The 27857-nt window shown below is 37.5% G+C and overlaps 1 protein-coding gene across 1 annotated transcript; it reads right to left on the bottom strand.

Annotated features, from left to right (window-relative positions):
• Nucleotides 1-27275, bottom strand: pgs1 (phosphatidylglycerophosphate synthase 1). Its single transcript, XM_088070099.1, has 11 exons — nt 27118-27275; nt 19974-20184; nt 16024-16101; nt 12232-12328; nt 11942-12131; nt 10940-11118; nt 9110-9309; nt 7434-7725; nt 6270-6418; nt 6050-6180; nt 1-557 (listed from the first exon to the last, which is right to left on the bottom strand). The coding sequence occupies exons 1-10, from the start codon at nt 27231-27233 to the stop codon at nt 6061-6063; spliced, it is 1632 nt and encodes a 543-aa protein (XP_087926225.1). The 5' UTR covers nt 27234-27275; the 3' UTR covers nt 1-557; nt 6050-6060.
• Between the last annotated feature and the right edge of the window lie 582 nt (nt 27276-27857).

Here is a 27857-nt window from a genome sequence, read left to right on the forward strand (position 1 = left end):
TCATTTTAAAAACTCACCGCTTCATCCTTTAATTTACAAAGATAATAACACATAAACACTGTACAGTTAGCATTGATTACTGCCGTAAACTCTTGAAAACTGTTATTAAGGCTCCTCGAGGGATTGTAATTCTTCACCACACCCGTCTGTTTACCACAACAGTCTCTAGCTCTATCTTACACATGCAGCATGTACCTGTTGAGATGTGTGCGCAGTAGTAGCAGTATTTTTTTTTTTTTTTAAATGTTTGTCGGTAAAATAACAGAAATCCACAGTGTGATGACGTCAGGTGTCAAAATAAACAATCTAACGAAGAAACAGTTGTGCAGGTAAACCACAGAATCTCAAAGTTAAGATAAAAAAATGAGGATTTACCCGCTTAATTCACCACATGCATCCTCTTCTTTTGTGTGTGAGACACTTCCTGGGAGACAGCGGTAGTCGAGGTGAAGCTGAAGACTCCCAGCATGCCGCTGTGTCCCATCTGCACGAGCAGAGCGACCTCAACCGAGAACTTCAACCTCAGGGCCGCCTTAAACTGAAGCCTCCTGTTGAACCTGAAAACACACAGAAAAATGTTCAGTATTTTTGAGTCTTTATCAATATTTCTACAATGTCACTGTGGTTCGATATCAGAAAGGGCGTGACGTGTGCCATGGTTAATGCTAGTAGCCAATCAGAGACATGGATTAACCCTGCCTTTAACCTCACTGTTAATCCTTTAAATGAATCCTTACATTTTACTTTATTTTTCCTTGTAACCTGTGATTCGGTTAGTTAGTAAGTTAATAGTTGACATGTGAAATTAACAATCTTAAATATAATTAAATATTTCCTATCTAATTATTTTTTATTGAATTTATCTTTATTTTTTATATGATGGTGACGGTTAATCTTCATTTTATTGATTGATTAATTTTATAGATTTTTGTTTGTGTTTGAGGTCCTATTTCAGGGAATGTTCTTTTTTGTTAAAAATAAAATCAATAAAAAGTTAGGGCATTTTTTGTTTGTTTTGGGTTTGTTTGGTTTTTTTTAAAAAAAAAGGAAAAACAACTTACCACATATAAATAGGAATTAAAAAGGTTTGGAAACAAAAGGAAAAACAAACTGGAGGGGGGGAATCTGCTTGTAGATCAGATAGATCAGAGATTGTATGATATAATAATAATTACTGTATAATAAAGAGCAGCAGCATGTATAAATCAGAACAATGAGATCATTTTATTCTATTATTAAGTCCAATGATATTTTGTACAATTATTTGAAAACATGTCTCTGGTGATGTGAACTCACCTCTATCTCTGGATTTAATATTTTGGAGGGCTGAAATCTTTAAAGTAATCTTAAAACTTATTTAGCTTGGCTTTTGATTTATAATGGCTTATATACATAATTTATATTATTATACTTATTAACTTTCTTAGATTTAAGTTGTCAAGTTTTAATCTAACTTTTTTCATCAATTATTTTTATATTATTATTATTTTTATTATTATGTATCCATCTTACCAAAATGATTTGCCTTTTGGGGTCTTTTTAAACTATTATATCTATATTTTAATCTAGCTTTCATTCAAATATTTTATTCTTAAGTTTGCAGGTAAAATGTTTTTTATACTTAAATTTAAGATGTCACTTTTAAAAGATAAATAGGAGCCCTGATTGTAACAAATAGTCAACTGTTGATGATTTACAGTAGACCAGTTCAGTGGGCAAATCCCAGTTTCACCACTAGAGGTCGGGCAGCTCCATCACAACCAGTACATTATGACTTTGTGACATCAGCTGAATTTTAACCCCGCTGACCCTCAGGAGGCCGTTCAACGTGTTTGGAGAGACTCCAACCTGTTGTCACTAGTTTCTAACAATAGACAGCCTGCGCTGCCGATAAGGACTTTTGTTTTTTTTTTTACCCTTTTAACCGGCAAAGCTATTGTTAGAGGGCCGTGTTTTGTTTTTTCCTCTGTCAGGAAAAAAAAGAGAGATAAGCAGTAAAGTACACAGATCACAACAACAGACGGATACAAAACACAAGTGAGAGTGAACAAAGCTGACAGACGACATTCAGACTGTCAGCTGTTATTTCGTTTGTTTTCCTTTAATTTAAAAAAAAGGAGAAAAAAGTTAAAAAAATTTGAACAATTAAAATATCAAGGAATTAAAGAAATTACAAAAACATGGGAAATAAAATAAGCTTTTTTTCTATTCTGTTTGATTGTTTTTGCCTTTTTATCACATAGACTAAAATAAGTGTGTGTCATATTCAATTTTTTAACGATTAAGTTGCTTTAATCTAAATTTAAAATCGTGAACAGGAGCAGGGACTATATGTTGTTTTTTTTGTTTGCTTTTTGACTTTCCTACGTAAAAATGTTTACTGACTTGGTTTGTAGTATTTTTCTTGCCTTTTTCCTGTCTTGGTTTTGTTTTGTTCCTATTTTATTTATTAATTTTCTCTTTTCTTTCATCTCCATTGGACTGACCACATATGACTGTGTTTTCTATCAGTTCTAGCTGAAAAATTTAAATATATTGTAGAAAAAAAGACAATCATTAAAAACAGGTTAGAAACATTTTTTTTTTTTAAATCATTAAGCACATTTTTAAAAATGTACGTTTGGGATCATTTTCACTTGGTGAAGATGTTTTGGTTTTTTTTTTAAAGTTGCAGTGCATTTATCTCTCAGGGCCACAGTAAAAAAACTATGAGAACAGTGCATTTTAACACAGATACGCTCTGGTGCCATGTGGGATATATCACAGGAATAATCACCAATTTTTTTTCCGTTCATTGTTTAGTCCAAGTGGACGTTTGTGCCAAATTTGAAGAAATTCCCGCACCGTGTTCTGGAGATATCGCATACAAAAGAATAAGACAGACAAGGTCACGGTGACCTTGACCTCTGGGCCTTAAAAGAAACGGAGTGTACTCGTACATAAATAAGTAGTTTGTTCAGCCTGATTCTGATCAGATTTCTGATTACATGTTGCAGCTGTTTGTGTTTCCGGCTCAGTCTTTGTATCATCTGACACTTTTCTGTTGTTATCTAAATATGTTTAGAGTTCAAAACGACTTTCCCCCGAGGTCACAGGACTCTCACAGTGCAAACCTCTCCCTCTCTCTTTGTTTGAGTCACTGTGACGGTAAAACGAGGATTTCCACACGTCTTTTCAACATTTTCAACAATAGCACTGAATGTGCTGCTGCTCACATCATTGTCTGAGAGGTATTATTCTCACATCTACTGCGTACGTACTTTGTGAATAATACTCGACTGCTGAAAGACGATCTGTTTACGACTGTTTCCTTTTGGCAGCAGATCACTCACTCGACTCTGTCCAGGTAGCGATAAGACACCACCCATTTACCGTCATTATCCAGCCTGTGACACTTCCTGTTCTGAGAAACTAAAAAAAAACCTCAATCTGCTGCTGAGATCTTGACAGGTTTCCTTTTGGCTAGAATTTGAGGTTACAGAATGAACATTTCTTACTTTCTTTTTGGTTTTTACCATCTCCCTGCAGTTTCCGTAAAAAACAAAAACTTAACATCTCTTCAAAAATGTTGACTGACTCCGTTTCAGGGTTGATGAACCCTCTGACTTCACCTCGCCAAGTCCTGACAGGACTCACGCAGACCACACTGTCAGATCATCACCATAACACGGCGCTGACTCACTTCTTGACAGAAGTGAATCAGCCGACACGCTGTCCCCACTCTCACTCTGCTGATTTGGGCTGCTGGGAAGACGAGGACGGACCCGCGATTTGGGACTCACCACAATGACTGCAGACATTTCTAAGAAGCCACAGACTGTTTTACTGCACGTGTGTGTGTGTGTGTTTCTGTACAGTATGTTCAAGACTGTATTTTGTCTACTCAGCAAAAAATCGCAGACAAAATTTGTGTAAAAAAATGGAAACAATGCACAAATGTTTCTTTAGACGAAATGCTGTTTTTTACAACTTGGGTCTTATTTTTACTATTAATAATAACTGTAAAACCCCTTTTAACAAGCTATTTAACTCTTTGAAAACCTGAACAAATTGATTTTATGTCTTTTAAAAACATGGAGGAAAAGCAGTAAACAATTTGGCAAGAAATTTCACACAAATTGCAAGAAAATAGTGAAAAGGTGACAGAGAAAATGACCAGAAAATTATTAGAAGTTGTTGGTTTTCTTTTTTTCAAACTATGAAACAATGTCCAGCAAACTACACTATATGGACAAAAGTACTGGACCACTACTCTTAATCATTGAATTTGGGTGTTTCATTCAGTCCCATTGCCACAGGTGCATAAAATTTGGATAAATGGGCAAAAATTCCCACAAACAAACTCCAAAATCTTGTAGAAAGCATTCCCAGAAGAGTGGAAGCTTGCTTTTTTTGGGTCATGTTTTAATCAATCTGCTCACTGCCTTTTTCCCATGTCTTTGAAAGAACTCAAACCTATTTGCTTAGGTTTTTAAAGGGTTAACCCAGTGGTGGAAAGTTAAACTAAAGTATTACAGCAGACATAACTAGAAGGCTTATTACCCTGAGGGTTGAAATCTGGTTAATCAGCCTCTACAATAACATTGTAATCTCTAAAGTAATGATGACACAGCGAATTTACTACAATAGAAAAAATAAAGAGTTGGCAGAGAGGTAGTGAACAGCGTATTCATCTAAACCACTTTATTTGTTAAAAAAAAAAAAAAAGACTAACTGAACATAACTGGAAATGAAAAATTTCTACTATTTACGTGGATGTTCCGTCACAATTGATGGTAAATGTAGTGCATGCCATATTGATTAAAAAAATTGAATTTGCATTGTGAAATCTGTTGTTCTTCCTTCATTCAGCACCTACATTTGATGTGACAGAGAGGTAGTTGGAAGCAGGAAGTACTATAAGCAGGTTTTCCCCTCCCGGTAACCTGGGGGCATTATTTAGGCGCCGCTAAGAAACAGAACTTCCTCGTTCTCTTTGCATGCATAGAAAATTACAGGATGAAATGATGTAGTAAACTCACAATCGTCGCATCAGGGGAAGCACTTTCCCCGATAATGCTACACAGCAAACAATAAATATGTGTTGAAATTGGCAGGAAATAGGCTAGTTAACATTAGCAGTAGGCAGCCGGTGACCGGTAACGAAGGACTGAACGACTTTAAAACAGTTTAGTTTTTTTTTGGTTTTTTTTGTAATGCAGATTTCTTTGTTTCCCTAGCACAAAGGCCGGAATAAACAACAAAAACCACGTAAAACAACAACAAAAACAGCAGCATCAGACCAAAGTTTCACAATCTGTGCATCACTACACTGTAAATAATAATATAATAATAATAACAATGTAAAATATTAATTTTATGAAGTGATGTGTCAGGCCATCTGACAATAGTCAAATATTAACTCTATTTTAGCTCTGAGTTTGGTCTCTACCAGCTCCTGACGGAAATATCAGTCTCTCTGGCTGATGTGAGCAGTGGGAGTGAACCAAAACAGTAAAGTTGTGGCTGTGAACACCAAAATAATGAGCTGAAAGAACCTAAATTGCTTCATAGAGCTGAGAGGAACTGCAGAGTCGGGTGATAATTCGCTGCAAGTCACTTGACCAAATTTGTACGTAAAATAATTGTTCTGTGCAGATTTAAAATAACCTGACTGAATCCCCCCCACCCACTAAACAGAAAATAAGTTTTAATAAAATAAAATCATCCTTTGAAATGTGAAATAAATGTGAGCAAAATTCATAAGTAGTGTGCTTCTAAATGATCATTTCTGTTTCAGACCACTCTTGTGATATTGTACTATAAGGGCTATTTGAGGACATGATAAGATCATTCATATTTTTTCTTATTTTTAATTTATGAATGTATCTATTTATTAAATATATTTTATTTTCTTATTTTTCAAATTTGTTTTATTTATTTATTTATTTATATATATTTTTTTAAAATTTTATTTAGTATTCATTTATGTGTTTTTTTTTACCTGCCTTACACAGTTTTTGGATGTGCATGACCAATATCCTCTTTGACAGTGTACGTGTGTAACCACCTGGTGGAGTCTCAGAAGAAGTTCTTGATGAGGGGTGTAACTAGTTTCACCCACAGTTTGACGTGGCGGTCCGGCCGTTCAAACGTGGAGTTGGACACCTCGGTGGAGCGCTGGTACAGCATCTCCTGCTCCTGAGAGGCACACAGTTTAACACACAGGTGTGTATTCAGTAAAGACTTACACAGTCATTCATCATCATTTCTGCCTGTGGTTTACCCACCTCCTGCAGCTGGCTCTGCAGCTCCTCGTTCTCCGTTACTATAGCGATCTGGGCCTCCAGGTCACGGTGAACCGAGCGGTAACCGAAATTAGGGGAGCCAATTAGAGTGAGGCAAGGCCGATCCTGCCCCTGGAGGTAATACCACAGACCTGAGAGGAGAGGAAAAGTGGAGTGAGCCAGCGAGGAGGTAATGCTTCAGAGAGTCGTCTCCAGCAGGGATTTCTGTCGGCGCAGACCACAACTAAAGAGGAAGCACATGCAGAAATCCCCAATGTGGATCCAAAACCCCAAAGCATGAGAGAGAGTGAGTGTACATCCTCGTCCCGAGGCCACGACAGAATGACTGTACAAGCCCTCTTCTCTCACGCTACATACCGCTGTGACCACGAGAAGAGCAGCAGAGCAGGCAGAGTGTTTTATTATTTCCACCGAGCCAAACAAAACTAGCCTGGATGCTGAGTTCTGGTTTAGATCGTAATCTCCTGTGAGCTACGCTGATGTGGGCAAAACTTTTAGCCAAATAATTGATCCACAGAAATTTAAAGGGATAGTTCAGATTTTTTTTAAGTGGGGTTGTATGAGGTTTTTATCCATAGTCAATGTAAGGCCGAGATATACTTGCTGTTAACTACGCGTACACATGATGGCTGCGGCGGTTTGGCGCATCCTCAAAAATACGTGACATGAACGCAAGCAAGCCCCCAGGAAGTGCGCCAGGCTTTGATGCAAATTTTACATAGTGGCCAAAAGCTGAATTACACCGTCAGGGTTAGTCACATGATGCACACGGGCCAGAGACTTTTTCCCTTTAACATACATCGGGAAAGAGATGTCTGTAAATCAGTAAAGATCAGCGAATCGACTAATTATACAATCTAGATTTAAGCCATCCGATAACATTTGGAAAGTCTTAAAGATAAAATCTTGTTGCTCGTACTGACGTTGCTGCTGAAAACACACACAGCTTTAAATGTGCAACAGAAAAATGATTCAAGACATCTCTTGTGTGAGCGTACTGGAATTTCTACTCTTATACATACTTTCAAAATGAATTATTTTTAGGTTTTGAAGAAGTCACCTTGGTCAGAAGGGCAGAAGAATATGATCCCTAGCTGCAGCTCTAAACGGATACAGTTAAATATTTGCACTTTTGTTTCAGCCCACCTTTGGCGTGGAAGGTCCACTGTGACCGGTGGTACTCGTGCAGGTGTACTCTCTCCTGCTGGCCCAGCTGGCACACCTGGTTATAAAACTGTCTGGCGATGTGGATGTAAGCTGCAGGAATCGCCCCGGCGACACCCTTGGCTCCAAAGAACCCGTTGACCTCGGGGGAGGCGGTGAGGATGCGGTAGCTGGCTCCGGCCCCGAGCACCAGCCGCATGTACGCCCGGGTCAGGTTAAAGTAACCCGATGTTAGAAACACAGTGGAGTCCGGCCCAGCGTCTGTCAGCAGGCGCTGGAGGTTTAATAACAAACGGAAAGTGAAGAAAGATGTGTGACTGTTTCCTGACAGAAAACAGTGAAAAACTGGCTGCTGCGCTCTGAAAGAGCTTGTTTTTAGTGTTTAATCATTATCATTTATATAAGGTTCATTAAACAGTGCAGATCATATCTATCAGCAGCATTTGACACATTTATTATCTTGATAACAATAAATGATAACATTGTTTATTATATTTCCTTCCTTCATGTTTGCTCATGTCTGATTATTGTATCTTAATTAATTACCTTATAACCAATGTGAAATTCTTCACGTTTAATGTGAGTTTGATTGATTGCCCACAAAAATGAAAATGTTAAATGGAGACAGAGTGTCGATTGAACTTTTTATGGCGCCACGGTACGAGCTGTTGTAGTATCACTCTGCTCATCATTCTATTGTGTTCATTCCCAGAATAGTGACTAATAAACCTGCAATGCATGTTCAAATATTTATTCGTGGTTTATTACTCACATGGTAATTTATTAGTCATCTATTATTTTATTAGTCACATGTTCAAAACATCCCACTAAGAACCTTCATTTAATTATAGTTATTACTTGTTACAAGAAAAATGAGCAAAGGTCAACTTCAACAACACACTGGAGACACTAGTAAATTAAAGAAACTGTGTGTGTGTGTGTGTGTGTATATATATATATATATATATATATATATATATATATATATATATATATTTAACAGCCATGGTCAACGTTTATTTATTTATTTATTAATTTTCTCTTTGATCCTTAATTTCCTTTCTGTAAATTGTATTTTTATGTTACTTTATGATACTATCACCAGCTCTCCACATTTTTATTTATCTATTTTTAATCAATTAGCATTTAACCTTGATTTTTTTTGCATTTCTATCCCAAATGGAGTTTTTGTCTCTCATTTTTTAAAATTTGTTTTAAAGTTATTTTTATCATTATTTCCAGATATATTTTTCATTTAATTTTTAATCATGTATTTTATTTTAAATAATTTGATTTTTGTGTTACTCTTACTGTTGTCATCTCTCTTCTTTGTTTTGTTTTTGTCCGTTTATTTTTCATTTATTTATTTTTTAACATCAGTGTTTTGTGTAACTATTACCAGCATTCCATTTCATTTTTATTTATTTACTATTTTTATAAAAAATAAGTTTTTATATCAATTTTTAAATAAGTTTTTATGTTATTTTTTAACACTATATTACGATCTGTGCTTTACTTTATTTGGTTTAATTTATTTTATTATTTATTATTTACCCTCTATTTTATTTTGCTTTTGTTTTATTTCATTTTTTATTTACCATCATCATCATCATTAATATTAGTGTACTCATTGTTATCATTGTTTTTTTTTAAGTTACCTGTGTGACCTGCTCATCCACCTGGATCCCAAGAGGTTTCATTTGGACCAGCGGGAACACCCAGGTGTCCTCCTCCCCCTCGCTCATCCCCTCGTCCTCCGAGTCCTCCGTCGCGTTCAACAGTCGCTGCCTCACGTGGGCTGCGTTCACCACCTCCATGATCCTCTTCCTCGCCTCCGCTGAGAAATCCTGCCTGTTGCCTGGTTGCAACAGAGATACGAAACGTAAGTGTACACAAAGATAAGTGGGAGACAGGTCAAACTGATCTCTGGGTCACAGTTATCTGAGCTGTGAGTGTTTCTGAGAAAATTTACAAACCACTTACAAACATGAAGCAGAGGAGGATGCTGATGGGAGTGAAACAGCAGATACGGAGCTCTTATTTTGAAAAATGGTTGTTTGTGATTGTCTGGCAAATGGCCAATTAAACTGTATACTGAAGGGATAATTCAATCCAAAAGTACAAATAGTTTTTCCTCTAAATTGTTTGTCAAGATTGTTTTGTGTGAGATGCTCAATGTTGAAGTTTTGGGCCGCAGAGATTCTGCCTTCTCTAAAATCTAATGAAACAGGAAGGCGCTTGGCTTGTGGTGCTCAAGCACAAAAAAAACAAAACACTCAGCAGTAATGTCGCTTTCCAGAAATCATAACCCTCTTACTCAAGATAATAAACAGACCAGTGGGAGTTTAAACATCTCCCAGGTGTGCTGGCGCGGAGCACACTGCTATGGACATGGCGGATTTGACAAATTGGAGAAGCGAGCTGTTTTTTTCTGCTGAGAGTGATACAGTAAGAGCAGCAGTGTAATAATAATAATAATAATAATAATAATAATAATAATAATTTTGTAATAATGTGCTGGGGGGTGGGGGTATTGTTGTGTATTAATATGTTTGTTGTTAATTCTCCATGTCAAAAAAAAAAGTTAATAACAAAAATAAGAACAATGCACCTGTGCACACTTTATTTTAAGGTGTAAACACGCGCAAAGATGGGCGCCATAGCATTTGCTAATACACAACATGAGCGCTGGCCGTCAATATGTCAACTGCTTTGGTTTGAAACTAGAAATGACTGAATGTCTCGTTGTGCGCCACTTTGCAGCGGGTGTGATGACGGGCCCTGTGTAGTACTTAAACTTCACCTCTTCTGTATTTTTGCACGTGAGAGCACAACATTGCATAATAAAAGTCATTAATGTTTTTCATTAGAATTTTGCATACGTGTGTGTGTGTGTGTGTGTGTGTGTGTGTATCTCAGATCCCACTCCATATTGTCTTCCAGCAACACTATGACATCACATCTCTATTCCTGGTGTTCGTTACCACGGCGGCTGAGTCCTGCAGACATGATGTCATTCATCTCTCAAACTAACATCCTGGCAGTCTGCGCTCCAGTTACGGACACACAGAACCAGTGTGTGCGTGTATATATATATGTGTGTGTGTGCAGAGAAAATCCTGACAATTTGACATCCGGCTGCATGGCTAGCCAACCGCAAGAGCTCTCTTCTTCTTTCTCACTGCACACACACACACACACACACACACACACACACACAAACTCACACACTCACACACTCACACACTCACACACTCACACACTCACACACTCTGACCATCATCTATTCGCCTGTCTAAGCTTTCAAGCTCCATTAGCAAAATCCATCGGCTCTTCTTTCTGAAAACCGGCCGCTGCCACCGTAACTGAGCATGAAGTGTCAAACAGTGTCAAAACATGTTGGAGGGTAAACATATGTCTGTGTAAACACACACACACACACACACACACACACACACACACACACACACACACACACACACACACACCTTTGTACGGGTGCACCATGCCCTCCAGCATGGTGACAGAGTCGTTGGGTTGCAGCTGCAGGGAAACGTCTCCCACGGCCTCCACCAGGTCGGAGAAGAAATCTGCGACCTCCCTGCAGTTCTCCAGCAGCACATAGCGATCCTGTCTGTTGGTAAAGTACGAGTCGCTCAGATTGGCCCTGAAAAGTGAGAGACAGACAGTTTTTTATTAGGAGACCAGGGAACAGATAGAGAAGGAGAGAGGAGAAAAATCACTTGTTTGGTCATGTGAACATTTTTCTAAGCACAAGTGTAAGGACAGCTTCCAGTAGTCAATTTCATTTTGGATCTGTTCCCAGTCAACAAAATACTTGGTTTCTCAAAACAAGATTACACAAGTTTGAATTTAAACAAACTAGATATACCGTGTGCAGTTGTATGCCTCCGTGCACAGGTCAAGTTGTCTGTGAAAACATGGATGCTTCAAACACAGAGGAACTTTACAATCAGCTACGTTTCAAGGTGGGCACCCAAGGGTCTTGAGTTACGGCCAAAAATATGTTTTATGAGGTCACCGTGACCTTTGACCACCACATTCTAATCAGTTCATTCTTCTGTCGAAGTGAACGTTTGTGTCAAATCTGAAAAACACCAAATTCTGATCAGCTCATCATTGAGTCCACTCAAAACTTTTGTGCCAAATTTATAGTAATTCCTCCAAGGTGAGATATCGAGTTCACAAGAATGAGACAGACAAGGTCACAGGGACCTTGACTTTTGACCTATGACCACCAAAATCTAATCAGCTCATCATTGAGTCCAAGTGAATGTTTGTGCCAAGTTTGAAGAAATTCCCTCAAGGTGTTCTTGAGATATAGCGTTAAAAAAATGTGTTGCACATATGTACGTACAGACGGACAACCCGAAAACATAATGCCAGCGGCCTCGGCTATAGCCGGCGCTGAGGCATAACACACCAACGGTGAAAACGTATGTGACAGTAACAACCAAGAATCACAGTACCCGCTGATGATGATGCTGTCGTCAAACAGGTAGACTTTGATGTGCTGGACTCCGATGGTCTCGTTGAAGCGCTGAGGGACCAGCAGCCGCAGCAGCCCCCGCAGGTCTGGCGTGTGGTACAGAGAAACCCGCATCTGAGAGGTGAAACGCTGCAACAACGGCAGCAGCATGGTCCTCGAGTTTATCTGTCCTGCGTGTTAAAAAAACAAACAAAAAAACACCAAAAAATCAAGATGATGAGCGTGGTGCTCTGTGCTAACCATTCATCAGAACAATTTTAAAATAACAACCTCGTGAGCCGCGAGTGTAGTCCAGTAACACGGAGACTTTTAGGTCTGGAGCTTGACTGTCCTGTGAGCGTTGTAGAGCTTCCTCCATACAGTCCACCTAAACAAAAACACAGAGCAGATGACAAACAAAACAATATCAAAACGTGATAAAATACTTTCAGCAAGAAAAGAAAAAAAATGATTATTTTCAATATACTACATGCTAAGTGGTATGTTTTTTTGATAATCACAGTCTGGTATGTCAATAATTAACAGCAACACCGACTGTGACAGTGAACTTAGTGGAAGATAGCGTGTATTTTCTTCATATGCCGAATATGTTCAAAAAGATATCAGGTGAAAAATAGTAAAAATTACAAATTTTCCAAGGCCAAAAGTCCAGAATGACACATTGAAATAATAAAATGCACGTTTTATGTTTCAGTGACTGTGGGATCAAAAATTGCTGTTGTGTAAATGCATTCAATGGGGCATTTTTTGCACTTAACAGTTTGAATGCAATAATTTTGTTTACACAATGTATTTTAGACTTATTTTAGGAGTTGAGCTGGATATTCAAAGATTAAACAAAAATACACAATCTTGCCAAAATGTATGGCATATGCATGAACACAGCAAAAATTATCAAAAAAAAAAAAGAAGAATGAAAAGCACATAAAATGCACCAAACAGAGTATTGTTATATTTATAAGAAATATAAATAGTTTTTCTAGAGAAAAGTACTCATAACTGAATAATTATTTGTCATTTTTGCATATGGGAGAACTTTGTATAGAGGGCTATCTGGCAGAAATCTATTCATTTCAACCCAAACCATGATTTTTGCATTTTTGAACACTGTCATTTATCATGCAAAAACTCAAATGTTTATTTTCAGCTTCTCAAATGTGAGTATGCTCTGATTTCCTCTCTTTCATATGATTTTAAACTGAATATCTTTGAGTTTTAGACTGTTGGTCGGACAAAAAAAGACATCTGAAGATGTCACATGGGGCTCTGAGAACTTAAAATGGGCATTTTTTCTTTATTTGTCATTTTGTAAACAAACCAATTAACCAAGAATATAATTGACAAAATAGCTGATTATTAGCTGCAAACCTATTAATTTTCTCTGAACTTGTTCAGACTCTACCCAAACTACTTTGAAAAGCCAGTAAGCATAGGTTTCCTGTTGTCATAGTAATGTTTTCTCTTCTTACTGCATGCCATTGTTTAGCAAACAACAAACTAAAGTGTGCGTCTCTCTTTATTTTCAGCAGGTATCATTGTTCATCTTGTTCTTTGAAAGTCAAGGAGTTGGGTAGATTTAAAAAAAATGTAAAAAAAAGTGCATTAAGTTGATAAAAATGATAAATTAAAACTGACTTCAGTCTGCAGAATCGAACGTTTTGTTCTCAAACACAGGTGTCAGGTTAAACCACACAAAATGACCTTGCCGGTTTTTGTGTTGACACTTTCTCCTCCTGCATGTGTATTTGTGAACGTTCCAAGACAAAGCCGCTAAACACAGGAGTAGATTAATGATTATTGATTAACTGGCAGCCGGCAGCATTTATCAAACACTGGCAGCCTTTTATTATCTGTTTACCGAGCGTGGGAAAAGCATGACTAACTCCTCTGTGCACTGAGAGGAAACGGCTCCTCTTCTGAGGGCACCACTGGTAGCTTTCTTTGTGGCCAGCTTGGCATTTGTTCCCCACCTGATTGTGTTTTTTACGTCGGCTAAATTGTGCATCTGGTTCCCAAATGCATTCGTTATTTGTCCCCCCAGAGCGCCTGTTTTCATGCCAGTAAAAACGTTTCGTCTTTCCAGTACAGAGCTCTTTGGGGACCGCCGACACTTCCAACTCAGCTCTGGAGAGAAATGTCATCATGAGCTGGAGCTGCAGGGGACTCCAAAAATTGTGTTTATCAGACTTCTGTTTTGCAATTAATATCTGTACTGTTAATGATATTTTAAAGTCTGTTTAAAAAAAAAAAGAAAAAAATGTATTTTTATCCTTTTAGCTATCATGCTATATGTACAATTATGTGTTTGCTCATTTATGGTGTATGATGGTTGTACTTGTCCACTTTTTTTTACTGTTGAAACAATGTGTGTGCTGCACTTTTGGCCAAGTCACTCTTAAAAAGAGAACTTTTCATTTCAGTAAGACTTTTACCTGATTACATAAGAAAAAAATAAATAAATTAAAAAAAATAAAAAAAAATATATATATATATATATATATATATACTCTTACCAACTACAAATTCAAAAATTAAAATAAAGCTTGAGCTAAAATGTTTTCACTGCCAACCAACAGCTCTGACCCTTTGAAAAAAAAGAGAAAAAAACAAAAACAGGAAAAAGGTAACAAAACAAAAAAATGTAAATACAGATAAAATCGGTAATGATAATAATTAGAATTATTATTACAAATATAGTTATAGTCTGGACATTTTTTCCTTGTTCCTAGAGTCCTAGACTTCGTTACTGCATCGCCTATTTCCCGCCTAAAATGTTTTCAGAAACAGCTTTTAGCTTATGGTTCAACTATTATTCAATATCGTTTGTAAACAGCCAGTCACCATATTGTTTTCAGACAGGCTACTCACATTACGTCACTCACCAGTGGGAGCATTTATTGGTTCGGTGCAGTGCGTTCTGGTGGTTTTGGGTTTTAAGCCTCTTGAGCAAAAGCAAATGCCACAGACCTTTATCTGTTTTCTCTGATCATGAGCACCAATTTATAAAGAGCCTTTCTGCTGCATAGACAGCCCAGTTTTATGTGAAGACCATCTCTCCATCAGTGAAATATTAGTTTAATATATTTTTCTGTTTTCTTTAAAGTCATCACTATAAGTGATTATATGAGTCTGCACAGAAATGAAAGTAAAGTGCAGCTTGACTGAAGTGGTGGAGGCTGTAATTCTAGTCAACATGTGCAGTAGTACTTTACATTTAAATAAAACACTTAATTACCTTCAAAGCGCCCACAAGATAAACACGCCTTTCTTTATAATTTCAGATTATTCTCACCGTCTGCACCTGCGCTTAAGTAAACACACTGCACAGGCGTGACAGTATCAGCCAGGTGACTTTCTGTGCCGAGCCTGGGATCAGGTTTGTGGATCCAGACTCACCTGCAGTTTGCATTCTTCAGTCTAAACCTCAGACCACACTCACATTCTCGCACTGAATGGAGTTCAGGTCATTGTGTCCGATTACAAGCCAAAAACCTGCACTTGAAAAATAAAAGTCACATGGACCCAGTGCACCTCCCTGACTCAACGTTTCTAGTAATCCATCATCCTGTGAGGTTACAGAGTTTGGCAGCGATCGCAGCAGATTCAAATGCTTTTAGCTGCAATTAAACATGTTTGACTTGTCTGTGCGTTTTCTGTAACTTACCCTCCGCTGCTGCTGCTCGAACCAGAAAACACACGAAAAACAGCTGAATATGAGCATCGGTCCAGACTGTGGTTTGTTCTGAGTTAATGTTGTTATGCTAGGCCTTCCAAGCATGGAGGAGAGCAAGATATCACATGCCAGCACTGGTCTCCTTATACCCATAAACCCTCGCATTTTGGGGTCACTCCTTGTAGCTGGCCTGCAGTACATTTTCATTTTGAACAAACCACACTGTGGTTCTCTTGGAAGACGACTCTGACTCACATTTTCTGGCATCTCTGACCAGTTATTTGGCACACGCTTGTGTTTGGATGGCGTTGTTCTCACCTGCCCCAAAAACTCCAAAGTCTCACAAACGGCTCTGAACATGAATCGCACACAAACGCCACTTTTCTCACCAGCTCCTGTTCCAGCCGGCCTGTTCCCAGATACAACGAGGCCATTACCACTCGCCTCTTCGCCGTCTTGATACGTGCCTGAAGTGAAGCAAAGAGAGAAACAGACACAGCATAAATCAATGGGTGAGTGTGTGAGCGTCAGGAATCTTGTCACAAATATCTGATACAAAGAAATGATAAACAGTCAGCAGAAGGTACATTTTCTGCCGGTCACACAGTCAGTATACACAAGCAAACTAACCAATTTCCTGGGGTATTTAATAAAATATTTTTGGCATTTACCCTATAAAACCAGAGCAAATTGCCTCCATTTCTTTCAAAAACATAGGAAGAAGGCAATGAGAAGAAATGACCTAAATATTCGCAAAAAAAGTTTTTAAAAATTAAATAAATAAAAAATAAAGTAAAAAAATATAAGAAAATTAGTTGAAAACAAGCAAGAAAAGTAAAGTAAAAAACCAAATAAAATAAAATCAACAAAAGTCAGAACAAAAGTGCTAAAAAACCAAAAAAATCATACATAAAGCTCTGTTCTGTAACAAATTTTAAAATATATAATTGTGATAAATATATTTCTCTGGACATTTTTCCCTTTTTTTAATAGTTTTCTAATAATAATAATCTGTCAGTCCCTCTCTCTTTTTAAAACCAAATTTTCAGGTCAATTTCACCTTTTACCCATTTCTTGAATACTGCTTCTTGTTTCACGTCTTTGAAAGAAATCAAACATATTTGCTCAGACTTCAAATGTTTGCTCGTGAAAGGTGTTTCAAAGGGTAAGAGGGTAGAGAGACCTGCAAATTATGAAAAGTTTCAACAGAGGGGGGCAACTGATTATTTAATGCAGGGAGTTTGGTTTGTTTGCTCAGGTTTTTGAGATATTCCTCTCTTGAGTTTTCTGCCTCTACAAGCGCTAAAAACTAAGGATGTCCTGTTTTCCCACTGACAAAAAAAAGACTACAATTACTGCCCTGTGGTTGTACGCCTCCGTGCACCCGTCAAGTTACAGTTTACATCCATGTCTGTGAAAACACGGATGCTTCACACACATCTTCCTCCGAGAGTTTCAAGATTAGCGTCACCAATTCAGTATCTGACTCAATGTTTCCCCTTCTGTTTCTGAGTTATGACGCTGAATAACGAAAAGTGTTTTTTTTTTTTTTTTACAGAACATAATGGTGCCACAGTGAAGTTGACCTTTTGGCTAAAAAAAAAATTCATTATATCTGTGTGACATTTTGTTGTAATTAATGTATGAAGTCTTGAGTAATAGCCAAAAAAAAAACGTGTTTATTTGGGGCCTCAGTGACCTTTGACAATCAAGTTCCCATCAGATCCTCATGTTCAAGTGTCTTGTGTTGTTCACAACCCAAAGATATTCTGTTAACTGTCATACATGAGGAAATAACTTTGAAAATATATTTACATTAACCCCTTGAAACCTGAGGAAATGGTAAAGGTGACAAGCAATTTCACAAGACATGGAGAAAAAATTAGCAAAAAAAAAATAATGTTTTTTTAAATAAATAAATAAATAAATAAATAAAAATAAAAATATATATGTATTTATCTAAAATATATTTAAAAATCTTTTTCTGCAAAATAACTTTAAATATAAAATTATTATAATTGCAGATATCCAGGTTCTCTGGGCATTTTCCCAATATTTTGGATATTTCTTTAAAATAATCCTTTTTTAAGACAAATTTCTGGGTAATTTTCTTGTCAACGTTTACTCATTTCTTGCAGTTTTAAGGACATTTCTTGCCAAGTTAGTTATTGCTTTCCCTCCATGTTTTAGAACGAAAGAAATTTGTTCAGATTTCAAAGGGTCAAATAGGTTGTAAAAGGCACCCGAGAGCAGCACAAGTAAACTGATGCTGCTTTTAAGGGGTCAAAAAAGCTGGAATCGCAGATTTGTTTTTCATGAAAATTACTCAAACTGATGAATTGATTATCAGATTAGTGGTGAATCATTGCAGCTCTACATGTAAGAACAGAAAATGCCAGCAAAGCAGCCTCACAAGGTTAAAGGTAATGTTTGGTATTTTCACTTGAAACTCTGCCCTTCACCTCCTTTGTACTGTGAAGCATAAATCTCTGATATTTCAAACCTGTGCCAAAAGTATCTGAAAGGTCTGACAACACTGATTGCAAGTGAAAAGGTTAAAATCTTTTGTAATGTGGTTTAACTCGTCATCGCATCCATTTATTTCCTTTTGCATTTCGCTTACGGCGCTACAAATGTTTTGTCTGCCTCTACTTTGCATGCACAAGTGTAATTATATCAAGCAGCTCTGTGACAATTAGAGACGAACAGGAAAAAGCAGAGCATGCATGTGTGCGGAGAGTGATCTACAAATACAACAATAAGGCATTCAGAGAATTCCCAGCTCTCCATGTTATGAGGAAGCGTTGCTAAAAAAAGAAAACAAAATATGTGTTTTTATAAATCACACCCATAACATTTTAAATGACAAACATGAGCATTCAAAGGTGTTATATATTGTTTTATTATCTTATCACGCTAGGATGCAAATAAACCGGGGGTCATTTTTTGGGGGAAAATTCTTGAAAAAGCTTGTTTCTTGTGCGTAACAAAACTCTTAATCAGAGTCTTTGTATGATGGAAGCAGCATTTAATCTGCAGCCGATTCCTGTTTCTGTGTTTCCTGGAGCTGCTGAATAGGTTACAGTTAGAGGAAACATAAAAGGATTCCAACATGGTGACACACAGCAGGTGTGGGACTACATAAAGAAACCTAAATCACCCAGTGTGTAGCTCTGGATGGGTTCAATTCGAACTGTACCTTTGTGATTTGAATGATTCTCAAATTAAGTTAAATGTGCAGGGTGACTTTAAATGGTAAAAAATGTTTTCTATGAAAGCATCTATGATTACATATTCAGATTTATACATCAGTTAATTACGACAAAGCAATTAAACCGGTCGAGAGGCGCACCGTGAGTGCTGATATACAGTACATCATCACTGGGACTTTTAACTCTGCATGTATCACTCTGCTTTACAGGTGTTCAAAACCATTAATTAATCTCATATTAACAATCATTCGGTATCTACTGTTACCATAGATTGCCTCAATGTTTGAAGGGCGAATTAACCCCGCTCTGACCAGCGTCAAAAACTACCTGAGCACAATTCTGCCTCATGCAAACGCCCTCTGCCTGCAGCCCAAGAGGGGAGCGGCTGCCATGGATGGGTTTTGGTAAACCGCTGTTTACTGGGAGTAAACCAGCACAAACTGTCTGATACAGGACGTGAGGTGACACAGATCACAGCAGTGAGTGAACACACGCTGGAGCGTAAAACTTACTAACTCATCTGCAAAGCGACCACTGACAGACTCTTATTTAACTGGAAGCACACTGAAAATGTCCAGCTTCCTTAGTATCATGTACATTTTCCTTGTAAGGACTATTTGTGTTGACAGAGCCATAACATTAAATAAACAAACAAATCAAAATCTGTTGTCGCTGATTACTGAAGACGCTTGTTGAACTGTTGGATAAAAGCTCTGTCACACTCGAGGTCGTGCTGCTGTACTGTATATCATCATCATTACGGCGGTGATTCGGCCGTAGACACTCGCAGCATGTGTGATGTTGCTTAAATATTTAGCAGATAAGCTGCAACACAAATATGCAGAGGAGAAAATTCACATTACATCTAAACATCTAACTCCTGTCAACTGCAAGTTGTTTCTCTGTCAACTCAGGCGTCGTCGAGTAAACAATCAACCTGCTGGGAAACTATACTCGCTCGAATACCTGAAACACTTTCACTCCCTCATTTGTTGCGTCACACCTCATGACGGCATGGAACATTTTTGCAAAGTCACTACTGACATTTGTTGGCCTTAGTTTTGTTTTTATTTCCAATCATTCCTTTGCAACTCAACAAAAATGTTTATGGTCACAGTGACACCAACCTTCATGGTCTGGTAGAACTGGTCAGGTGAGGTGAGGATGTGGATGTGGGTGCCCGGCACCCGAAAGGCGGGGACGTGCTCCGCCATCCATCGGAAGTGGGTGCAGAGGCCATCTGTGCCCTGAGCTCCGGCGGACCCGGTGGGCCTGGAGACGCGCTGGGGGGCTGGGTCAGCTTCAGCCAGGAGGGGGGCCAGCAGCAGCACTGAGGACCTGGAGGGAAAATAGTTTCTGTGTTGGTTCAGTCGTAAATTAAGAAATTAAGAACCTGGAGTAGGTATTGGGACTGCTGAGCCTCCCAAGTTTGCTATTTTGTTAAAAGCCAGAATCCAGTATGACTGCAGAGAGACTCCATGTGTGCCAAATTTGTAATATTGCCTTTTTTTGCAGCTGTAAAACTTTCAAACAACAGCCTGCGCTGATTAAGAGTAAAGTATGAATTGTCATTTAGAAGACAGAAGGATGGATTTGGATCACAGCACAACCCATTCAAATCTCATTAAAAATCATAAACAAATTTATAAAGTATATGATTACACAATATTGTATTCCAACGGGACTGACAACCATAAATCAAACGATCCCTACCAAAGGGTTTCATTACCAGCAACACATACGAAATTATGACAGTGAGATTATGTAATCTAAACAAACCATGAGAGTTTGCAGATGGATTAAAAAAAAATCTAAATAAAAGGAGCATTATTCAGGTAAGACTGCCATCGCACACCACGTCTTGAGAAATAATCTTATTTTTAAATATAAGAAATAAAAAGGACCCTGGAAAATAAGCATTTAAAAATGGCTTCTTTGCTGCCTAAAAATGATAATTATCCCAAATAAGTGTGGATGTATGGAATTATTAATGGGCAACTATTTTGATTTTTGAATTATTGTTTTAGTCCTTTTTTTTAAAGCAAAAAAAGTGAAACATTTGCTTGTTTCATCCTTCTTAAATGTGAAAATTTGATGCTTTTCTTGGACTGTTGATCGAATAAAACCACATTTAAAGATGTCACCTCGAGCTCCGGGAAATTATAAGCCATTTTCACTGTTTTCTTACATTTTATTGGACAAAATCAATAATCATTAATCAAGAAAATAATAGGCAGATTAATCAATAATGAAAACAATCATTAGTCACAGCCTTAATTAAAATGATTGTGAGTATTAATTGTCTAATTGGTGATTACTTTATTATAGTTATTTGAAGTGTAATAAAAGAAAACTTTTTAAAGTAGTTGTTTAGTTTTTGTTCTACATGTGTGAAGAGGTTTTTATTGTAAAATTACATTAATTTAACTATAATGATTTCAGCCATTCGTGCAGCCCCTGATAGTTTCTGTCAAGTAGGTCGCTGCATAAACTTTGTCAAGCTTTTGTCACTGATTACCAGCTTTTATTGTTCCTCCACTTCTGTCCTTCAGACACTTAAACAGGCAAAACAAAGTCAGTACAGATAAGAAGGTGTGCGAGAATATATACAAATTACCTTAAAGAAACAGTATTAGATCAGAGAGATTTGCTCAGTTTACTATTTCTGTGTTTATATTTCCCTTTTGAAAATCTGCACGGAAATCCGATACCGTGGGTTGATTGAAAAATATCCAGAAAAAAAAAAAAAAGCACTCATGAGAAACAGCTGACCTCGTCAGTGGAAAATGAGACGCGTCTCCATGGAGGTGTCCTTGCTTGAGGAGACGATGTCAGATTAAATGGGTCAGTTGTGCCACATATCAGGGGAAAACAATAGTTTCCTAGGAATCGTCTTTTTGTGTCAAGCATCAAAGGTTCCCACCAGCACTTGAATACATCACAATGCTAACCTCTGAGGCTGCATAATGATTGTCGTGTGGAAAACACTAAATATCTCCAAGATAAACAAACGAGGTGACACCGGACAAAGGTTAATTAAAGGTTCAGTGTGTGAGTTTAAGGGGGACATATTGTCAGAAATGGTATGTTTTATTGAGGGTATAATCAACTGAAAATAATTGCTGTGTTTCCTTAACCTCAGAATAAGCCGTTTATATCTAAATAGAGCAGGTCCTCGTCAACGGAGATCGCCACGTTACACCACCGTGACTCTACAGTGGCCCAGAACAGACACACCAACGCCAAACGCATTCGTATTTTCTTCTCAGCGACTTTAGTTAGCAGCCCCTCCATTGTGAGAGTGTCGAAAAAACGCTGATTTCTTTAAACTTGAACTGTTTAATTCAGTCTTTTTACCGGTTTAAATCAGCGGGTATATTTGTTTTGGATTAGAGGAGAATTCTGCGTAAATTCGGCTCCCTGTAAAAACATCTGGACCTCAAGTTATCTGAGAAAAAAGGTGAGCACAGATTAGCAGGTGCTCAGCTAGCGGCCCATCTCCGACATGCCAAACAGTGTAGGAGAAACACTGATTTGTTTTTAACAGAAACTGCTTTATTTAGTGTTTTTACAAGTTTAAATCGCCAGTTCTGTTTATTTTGGAGAGCAAGAGATCTATGTGCATTATTCGGCTCCTGGTAAAAATTATTTTACAATAAACACTGACAAATATCTAACTTTACATATCTGCCTTTAAATTGGTTGCAATCTGCAGTCCTCACCACAAAGTACCAATATAGCCCTTAAATCTTACACTCTGGACCTTTAATATTTTCAAGGGCACTTAAACTGAAACAAAAATATTTTCTGATGAGTAGTTTAATCAATAAAATGTCAGAAAATAGTGAAAAGTGCCTGTTATAATTTCCCACAGCTAAAAGTGACGTCTTCGAATGTCTTCAATGGTCTAAACCAAAAAACATTCACTTTACTATGATGAAATTAAACAATTATTTGGCGATTTTGCTTAAAAAGTGAATGGAACAAACAATTTTCTGTTGATCAGCTAATTAATCAATTTTTGCATTTAACCTTTAAAGACACAGATCCACGATAAGATTCAACAGTGTGTCTGAATATGTGTCCTAAAACTCACCCCTACGCCACATCCCTTTTGTCTCTGCCATATAATCTCACAATCTGGTCTGACAACGCAACCACATTAAATAAAAACAGGGTGGAGTGTGAACCTCAGACATGACTGTGACCCTCAGAGGCTGATTGTCGAAAATCTCCTGAATTCCTTTATATCCATTACGACCAGAACACACACACAGAAAAACACACTCATAGTTTACGTTTTGGTTTGGACTGAACCCACAAAAAACGTCTAGGAAACAAAAGTCACATCAAAACAAAAGGAGTTGTTTCCACTTTGCTGAGCTGGAGCTTCAGCAGCAAACACAGATGAGGGGGATTTTCCCCGATGTTTGGGACTTGAGTCCGATCATAAACACGCGAATCACTCATCGAGCTATAAAACAACTGCGGCATCAAAGAGAAATCCCTCCTTTCTAAACAGTTCGTGTGGAATTATCTCTCTTTATTTTACAGCGGTGCAAATTACAAATGTTATCTGACAGGAGGACATCAAGCTCGGTCATAAGACTTATGTAATGTGTTGGACAGGCTCTGCTGACCACAAACACACTGCTACTTTCTGTAAGTCATAAAAGATAACAAGCCTGACAGGAGATAAGAAACACTGATTCCGGTAATATACCATTGACTCAGTGTAGCTGCAGTAAACAAAACCTTCCATAAAAGGCAAAAAAGTCAAATAGACTGTTTTTTAACCCCCAATGAGGGTGAAGTGCGTGCACCTCCTGTAGTTGGTCTCTGTAGATGCCATTAAAACAAAAAATGTTACTTAGGTGATGTAACGCACTTCAAACAACAGTGATTTGATCAAACTGGAATGATGTTAACATGTTTATTGGATTTTGGGACATTTCTTGGATTTTAGGATGTTTCTCAGGTTTCAGGACATTTCTAGGATTTTAGGCCATTTCTCAGATTTTGGAACATTTCTAGGAATTTAGGCTGTTTCTTGGATTTTGGGACATTTCTTGCATTTTAAGGTTGTTTCTCTGATTTTGGGAAATTTCTAGGATTTTAGGTCATTTCTTGGACTCTGAGGATGTTTCTAAGGTTTTAGGACATTTCTCCGATTTTTGAACATTTCTTGGATTTTTGGACATTTCCTGGATTTTTGGACATTTCCTAGGGTTTGAGGACATTTCTAGGATTTTCGGATGTTTCTAGGACTTAAGGACATTGGGGGCTTTGATATGACCTCTGTCGGAGATGGGGGATCCTCCGCTGGATTTTTTTTTTGCTTTACAAGCTCTATCTGGATGCTGTTTCGTGCACTCTAGCACCTTATGTATAGTAATAATACAAAGCAAAATCCCAGTGGTTATCAATTCATTTTTATTGTAATTATAAAATGTTTGGAAGGCCACCAGGCAACCAATCAGAGGCCAGATTTCACCTGCGGGCCATAAACTGAGTATCACTGGGTTAGAGGCTAAGTTAATAAAGACTCGAGCTACTAGCTGCAACAAGGAGGAGGAGCTGTTTACTCTGGTATGTTACTGCACAACATCCCTGCTGATTTGAAGCATGTGACAGGAAAAAAATACTGTCTGTCTTCCTTATAATTAAAAATTCCCCCGAATGGGAACTTTGGATCCTCACAGACTCACATCCTCATTTGTCTCAACGGGTCGAGAGTCAGTTTGCAAACTACAAGCTGGTCTTTGTTTTCTTTCATAGTTCTTAATATGAAGATAAAAGTAACAATTATAATGGTTAGCGTGCATGCTACATGGCCAAAAGTATATGGACACCCAAACTTTACACTCTAACTTCAAAACCACGAGCATTAATCTGCTGCTATAACAGCTTCATGTCTTCTGGGAAAGCTTTCCACAAGATGTCGGAGCCTGGGTGCAAAGATTTGCTCCCTTCAACCACAAGAGCATTTGTGGGGTCGACATCTGATGTTGGACAATGATTCCTGCCTCGCAAATAGCGCCTTTTTACAAACACGTATGCTAGCTTGGCTTGACTCAGTTTGACTCAGCGCATCAGCATAGCACGGGAGGGATTTCTGGCTCAATAAGGGATGTCAGTTTCAGTTATTTTTGTTTTTTGATAGACCGCCACCTGATTAATGAGTTACTTTTTATTTTAAAAAAGCATATGACATTTAAATAAACACTGAAGCGCACTTGGAAGAACAGCAATTTGATAACAAAAGCATCCTAAAAACCAAGACAACAGCCTCAAAACAAAAAGTACATTAAAGTATTTTTCCACATACTCCACATACGCTGCAATTAGAATTTTAGATTAGTCTTTATAACTACTGTGATGCTAAAATCAAACCTATTAAACCTACAGGTTTACAACGTTGACACATTCTCTAGGTTTGCCTTGTACTATTTTAGACTTGTACCAGGGTTAAATATTTGAGGAAGCACTGCAGAATGATTACAGTATGAGATAAAAAGATAAAGATAAGAAAGATATGCAGATTACAGATTCTTATTTCAGGCTCCAACCTGTCTCAATGCCCTAACTCAAGTTTCCTTTTTGGAAAAGGAGACACGACCCAGGAAACTGCACTTCAAACTAATTCCCCCACAGAGTCTTAAGTTGTAACGAGACGTCTACAGAGGACGAACACAGGAGGAAAATCACAGGTGTGAATGCTAAAATTAATAACGGCTGAATTCCATTTAGCTGCTTCAGATTCAGGATCCTGGTGTTGTAACATGCTGGTTTACTGTGAGCTTTGAATCTAAAAGCCATCATTAGAGTTACAGCTGTGCTTTTTCCACTATGACAAGTTAAAATATCTGCTTCCGACTCATCTGCTAATTTAAACTAAGGCTGCGCGAAATATTTTGAACACCTTTTAAATGTAATATTTTTGAGTAACTTAAAGAAGATAATTAGTGCAAAACTGCATTAAAAAATTAATTATCAGGTTTTGTCCCCTTTGTTTTCAGTTTGACACTGAGTTAGTTCAGTAAAATAATGTTGGAAATAATTTCCTTTATTTTGTAATTCATCATGTTGTATTTAACCCTTCGAAACCTGGAGTAACATCAGTTTTCTTGTGCTTCTTACAGATGCCTTCCACAAGTATTTAAACCGTTGAACCCTGGGCAAATTGGTGCGATTTATTTTGTAAACATTGAAAAAAAGGGCAATGAGCAACTTGGTCAGAAATGTTCAACAAATTGCAAAATATTAGTAGATTTAGAAATTTATTTTTAAAAAGCAAGGGGAAAATGTCTAGGGGATAGAAATGTTATGGAGACTCTATTGAAAAAATATTCATAGCGCTTATCAGAATTAAATAATTTTTATTTGTTTTACTAATTTTAGGTAACTTGAAATGAAAACTATATTCATAATAATAATTACATATGTAAAATTATATTACAGAGGTATTATCATTTTTATGCACTTTTTACAAGTCTTGTTTACCTTTTTTTTGTAACCTTTTTTCTCCATTTTTGTTCTTTTTTGTTTTTACTAGTTCTCAGCTAATGTTCCTTTACTTACTTACTTTTTTTTTTTTTTTGCTTATTTTTGGGTAATTTCTTCTTTTGATGCTCATTGCCTTTTCCCCATCTTTTTGAAAGAAATCAAGCCTGTTTGCCTGGGTTTGTAAGGGTTAAACCATCTTCAAAGAACAAAAAATAATCCAGATGCATGTCAAATAGTTAACATTATAATGTGAACAGTCTGGTTACTCACGCACGAGGAACAGGTACCTGGTTTCAATGGGCACAGATGTGACTTCCTGTGAATAATTTGGCCGTAGGTGAATTGTGCTTATGTGGGATATTACCTGTGTAATCACTGACAGGAAGAGAAACCTGTAACCTGTCAGGTAACAGTCAGGTTTCAGTCTCCCTGTTACATAACAAACTCTGAGGAGCACATCATGTACAAACTTCAGTTGTAGAAAATATGTCCCTGAAGGTTAATGTTAGCTTCTGTTTGGAGCCGCATTACCGGGTAAACACGAGTTAAATCTGACTTTAAACTCTGCTGGTGACACGGTAGTTTCACCCCCAAAAAGACACAAGCTGGTGTCTACAGACTTAAACCGAAAACACCAAACTAGAGCCGCATGAGTCCGATAACTGACGCATTAGCATGACAACATTAGCAGAGCATCTTTATGACAGAGCCTCGCGCTAAACTGTCCTCGAGTCTGTGTCTGTCCTCGTGAGCCGTGTCTCTTACCCTCCTCTCCTGTCTCGTGCACGAAAGAGTCGGTCAGATATTCGCGTGAAAACACCGGCGATGGCCGGTGAGTACACGGAGTGCAGCAGCCTCCTCCAGGACATGGGAGCAGCCATTGCTGCAGCACGGGGACTTTGAAACAACTTTATTGACCGTACCTGTGTTTACAGACACACTGAGGTCCCTGCAGGCTGAGATAGAGTCACGAGCACTGAGCAACTTAATAATCATTGCTTTCTAAAAATAAACTGCACCAATAAATCAATAAATTACATAAATAATAGTCATTATAACTGGTAGTTTATATCTATTTATGTATTTGTTTTGATTTAATGCATGTAAATGACCTCTTGTGGTCACCCCAAAAACTGCATTTTAAAACTAGGGTGCACCAACAAGTATTAATTTAATATCAGATTAGCTCTGATCAGAGTTTAGTAAAACTAGGTTTAAAATGAGTGAATCCTGTTTTTAAATTAAGCAGAAATCTGTTGCACCATTATAAAAAAACAATCTTGGTTTAGTAAAGCTGAATGTATTTATTTAAAAAGAATTTAAATTGAATAAATTCAACAAGAATTCATTTAATCGCAGATTAGCTCTGATTGCAATTTAGGAAAACTAGGTTAAAAAATCTGTATATCCAGTTTTACATTTAAGCAGAGCTCTGTTGCACCATTAAAATCAATCTTGGGTTAGTAAAGCCACATTTATTCAATTAAAATAGAATTTAAACTCAG

Source organism: Plectropomus leopardus, chromosome 19 (assembly GCF_026936395.1).
Source record: "Plectropomus leopardus strain MGB_pleo_1.0 chromosome 19, ASM2693639v1, whole genome shotgun sequence".
Lineage (NCBI taxonomy): Eukaryota > Metazoa > Chordata > Actinopteri > Perciformes > Serranidae > Plectropomus > Plectropomus leopardus.

Coding starts and splice junctions, on each gene's coding strand:
- pgs1 (XM_088070099.1), bottom strand. CDS start 27,233: ATGGCTGCTCCCATGTCCTGGAGGAGGCTGCTGCACTCCGTGTACTCA. Junction 12,329..16,023: donor GCCGGCTGGAACAGGAGCTG/GTGAGAAAAGTG, acceptor GTTTTTGTTTAG/GTGGACTGTATGGAGGAAGC. Junction 7,726..9,109: donor TGGATGAGCAGGTCACACAG/GTAACTTAAAAA, acceptor TTAAACCTCCAG/CGCCTGCTGACAGACGCTGG.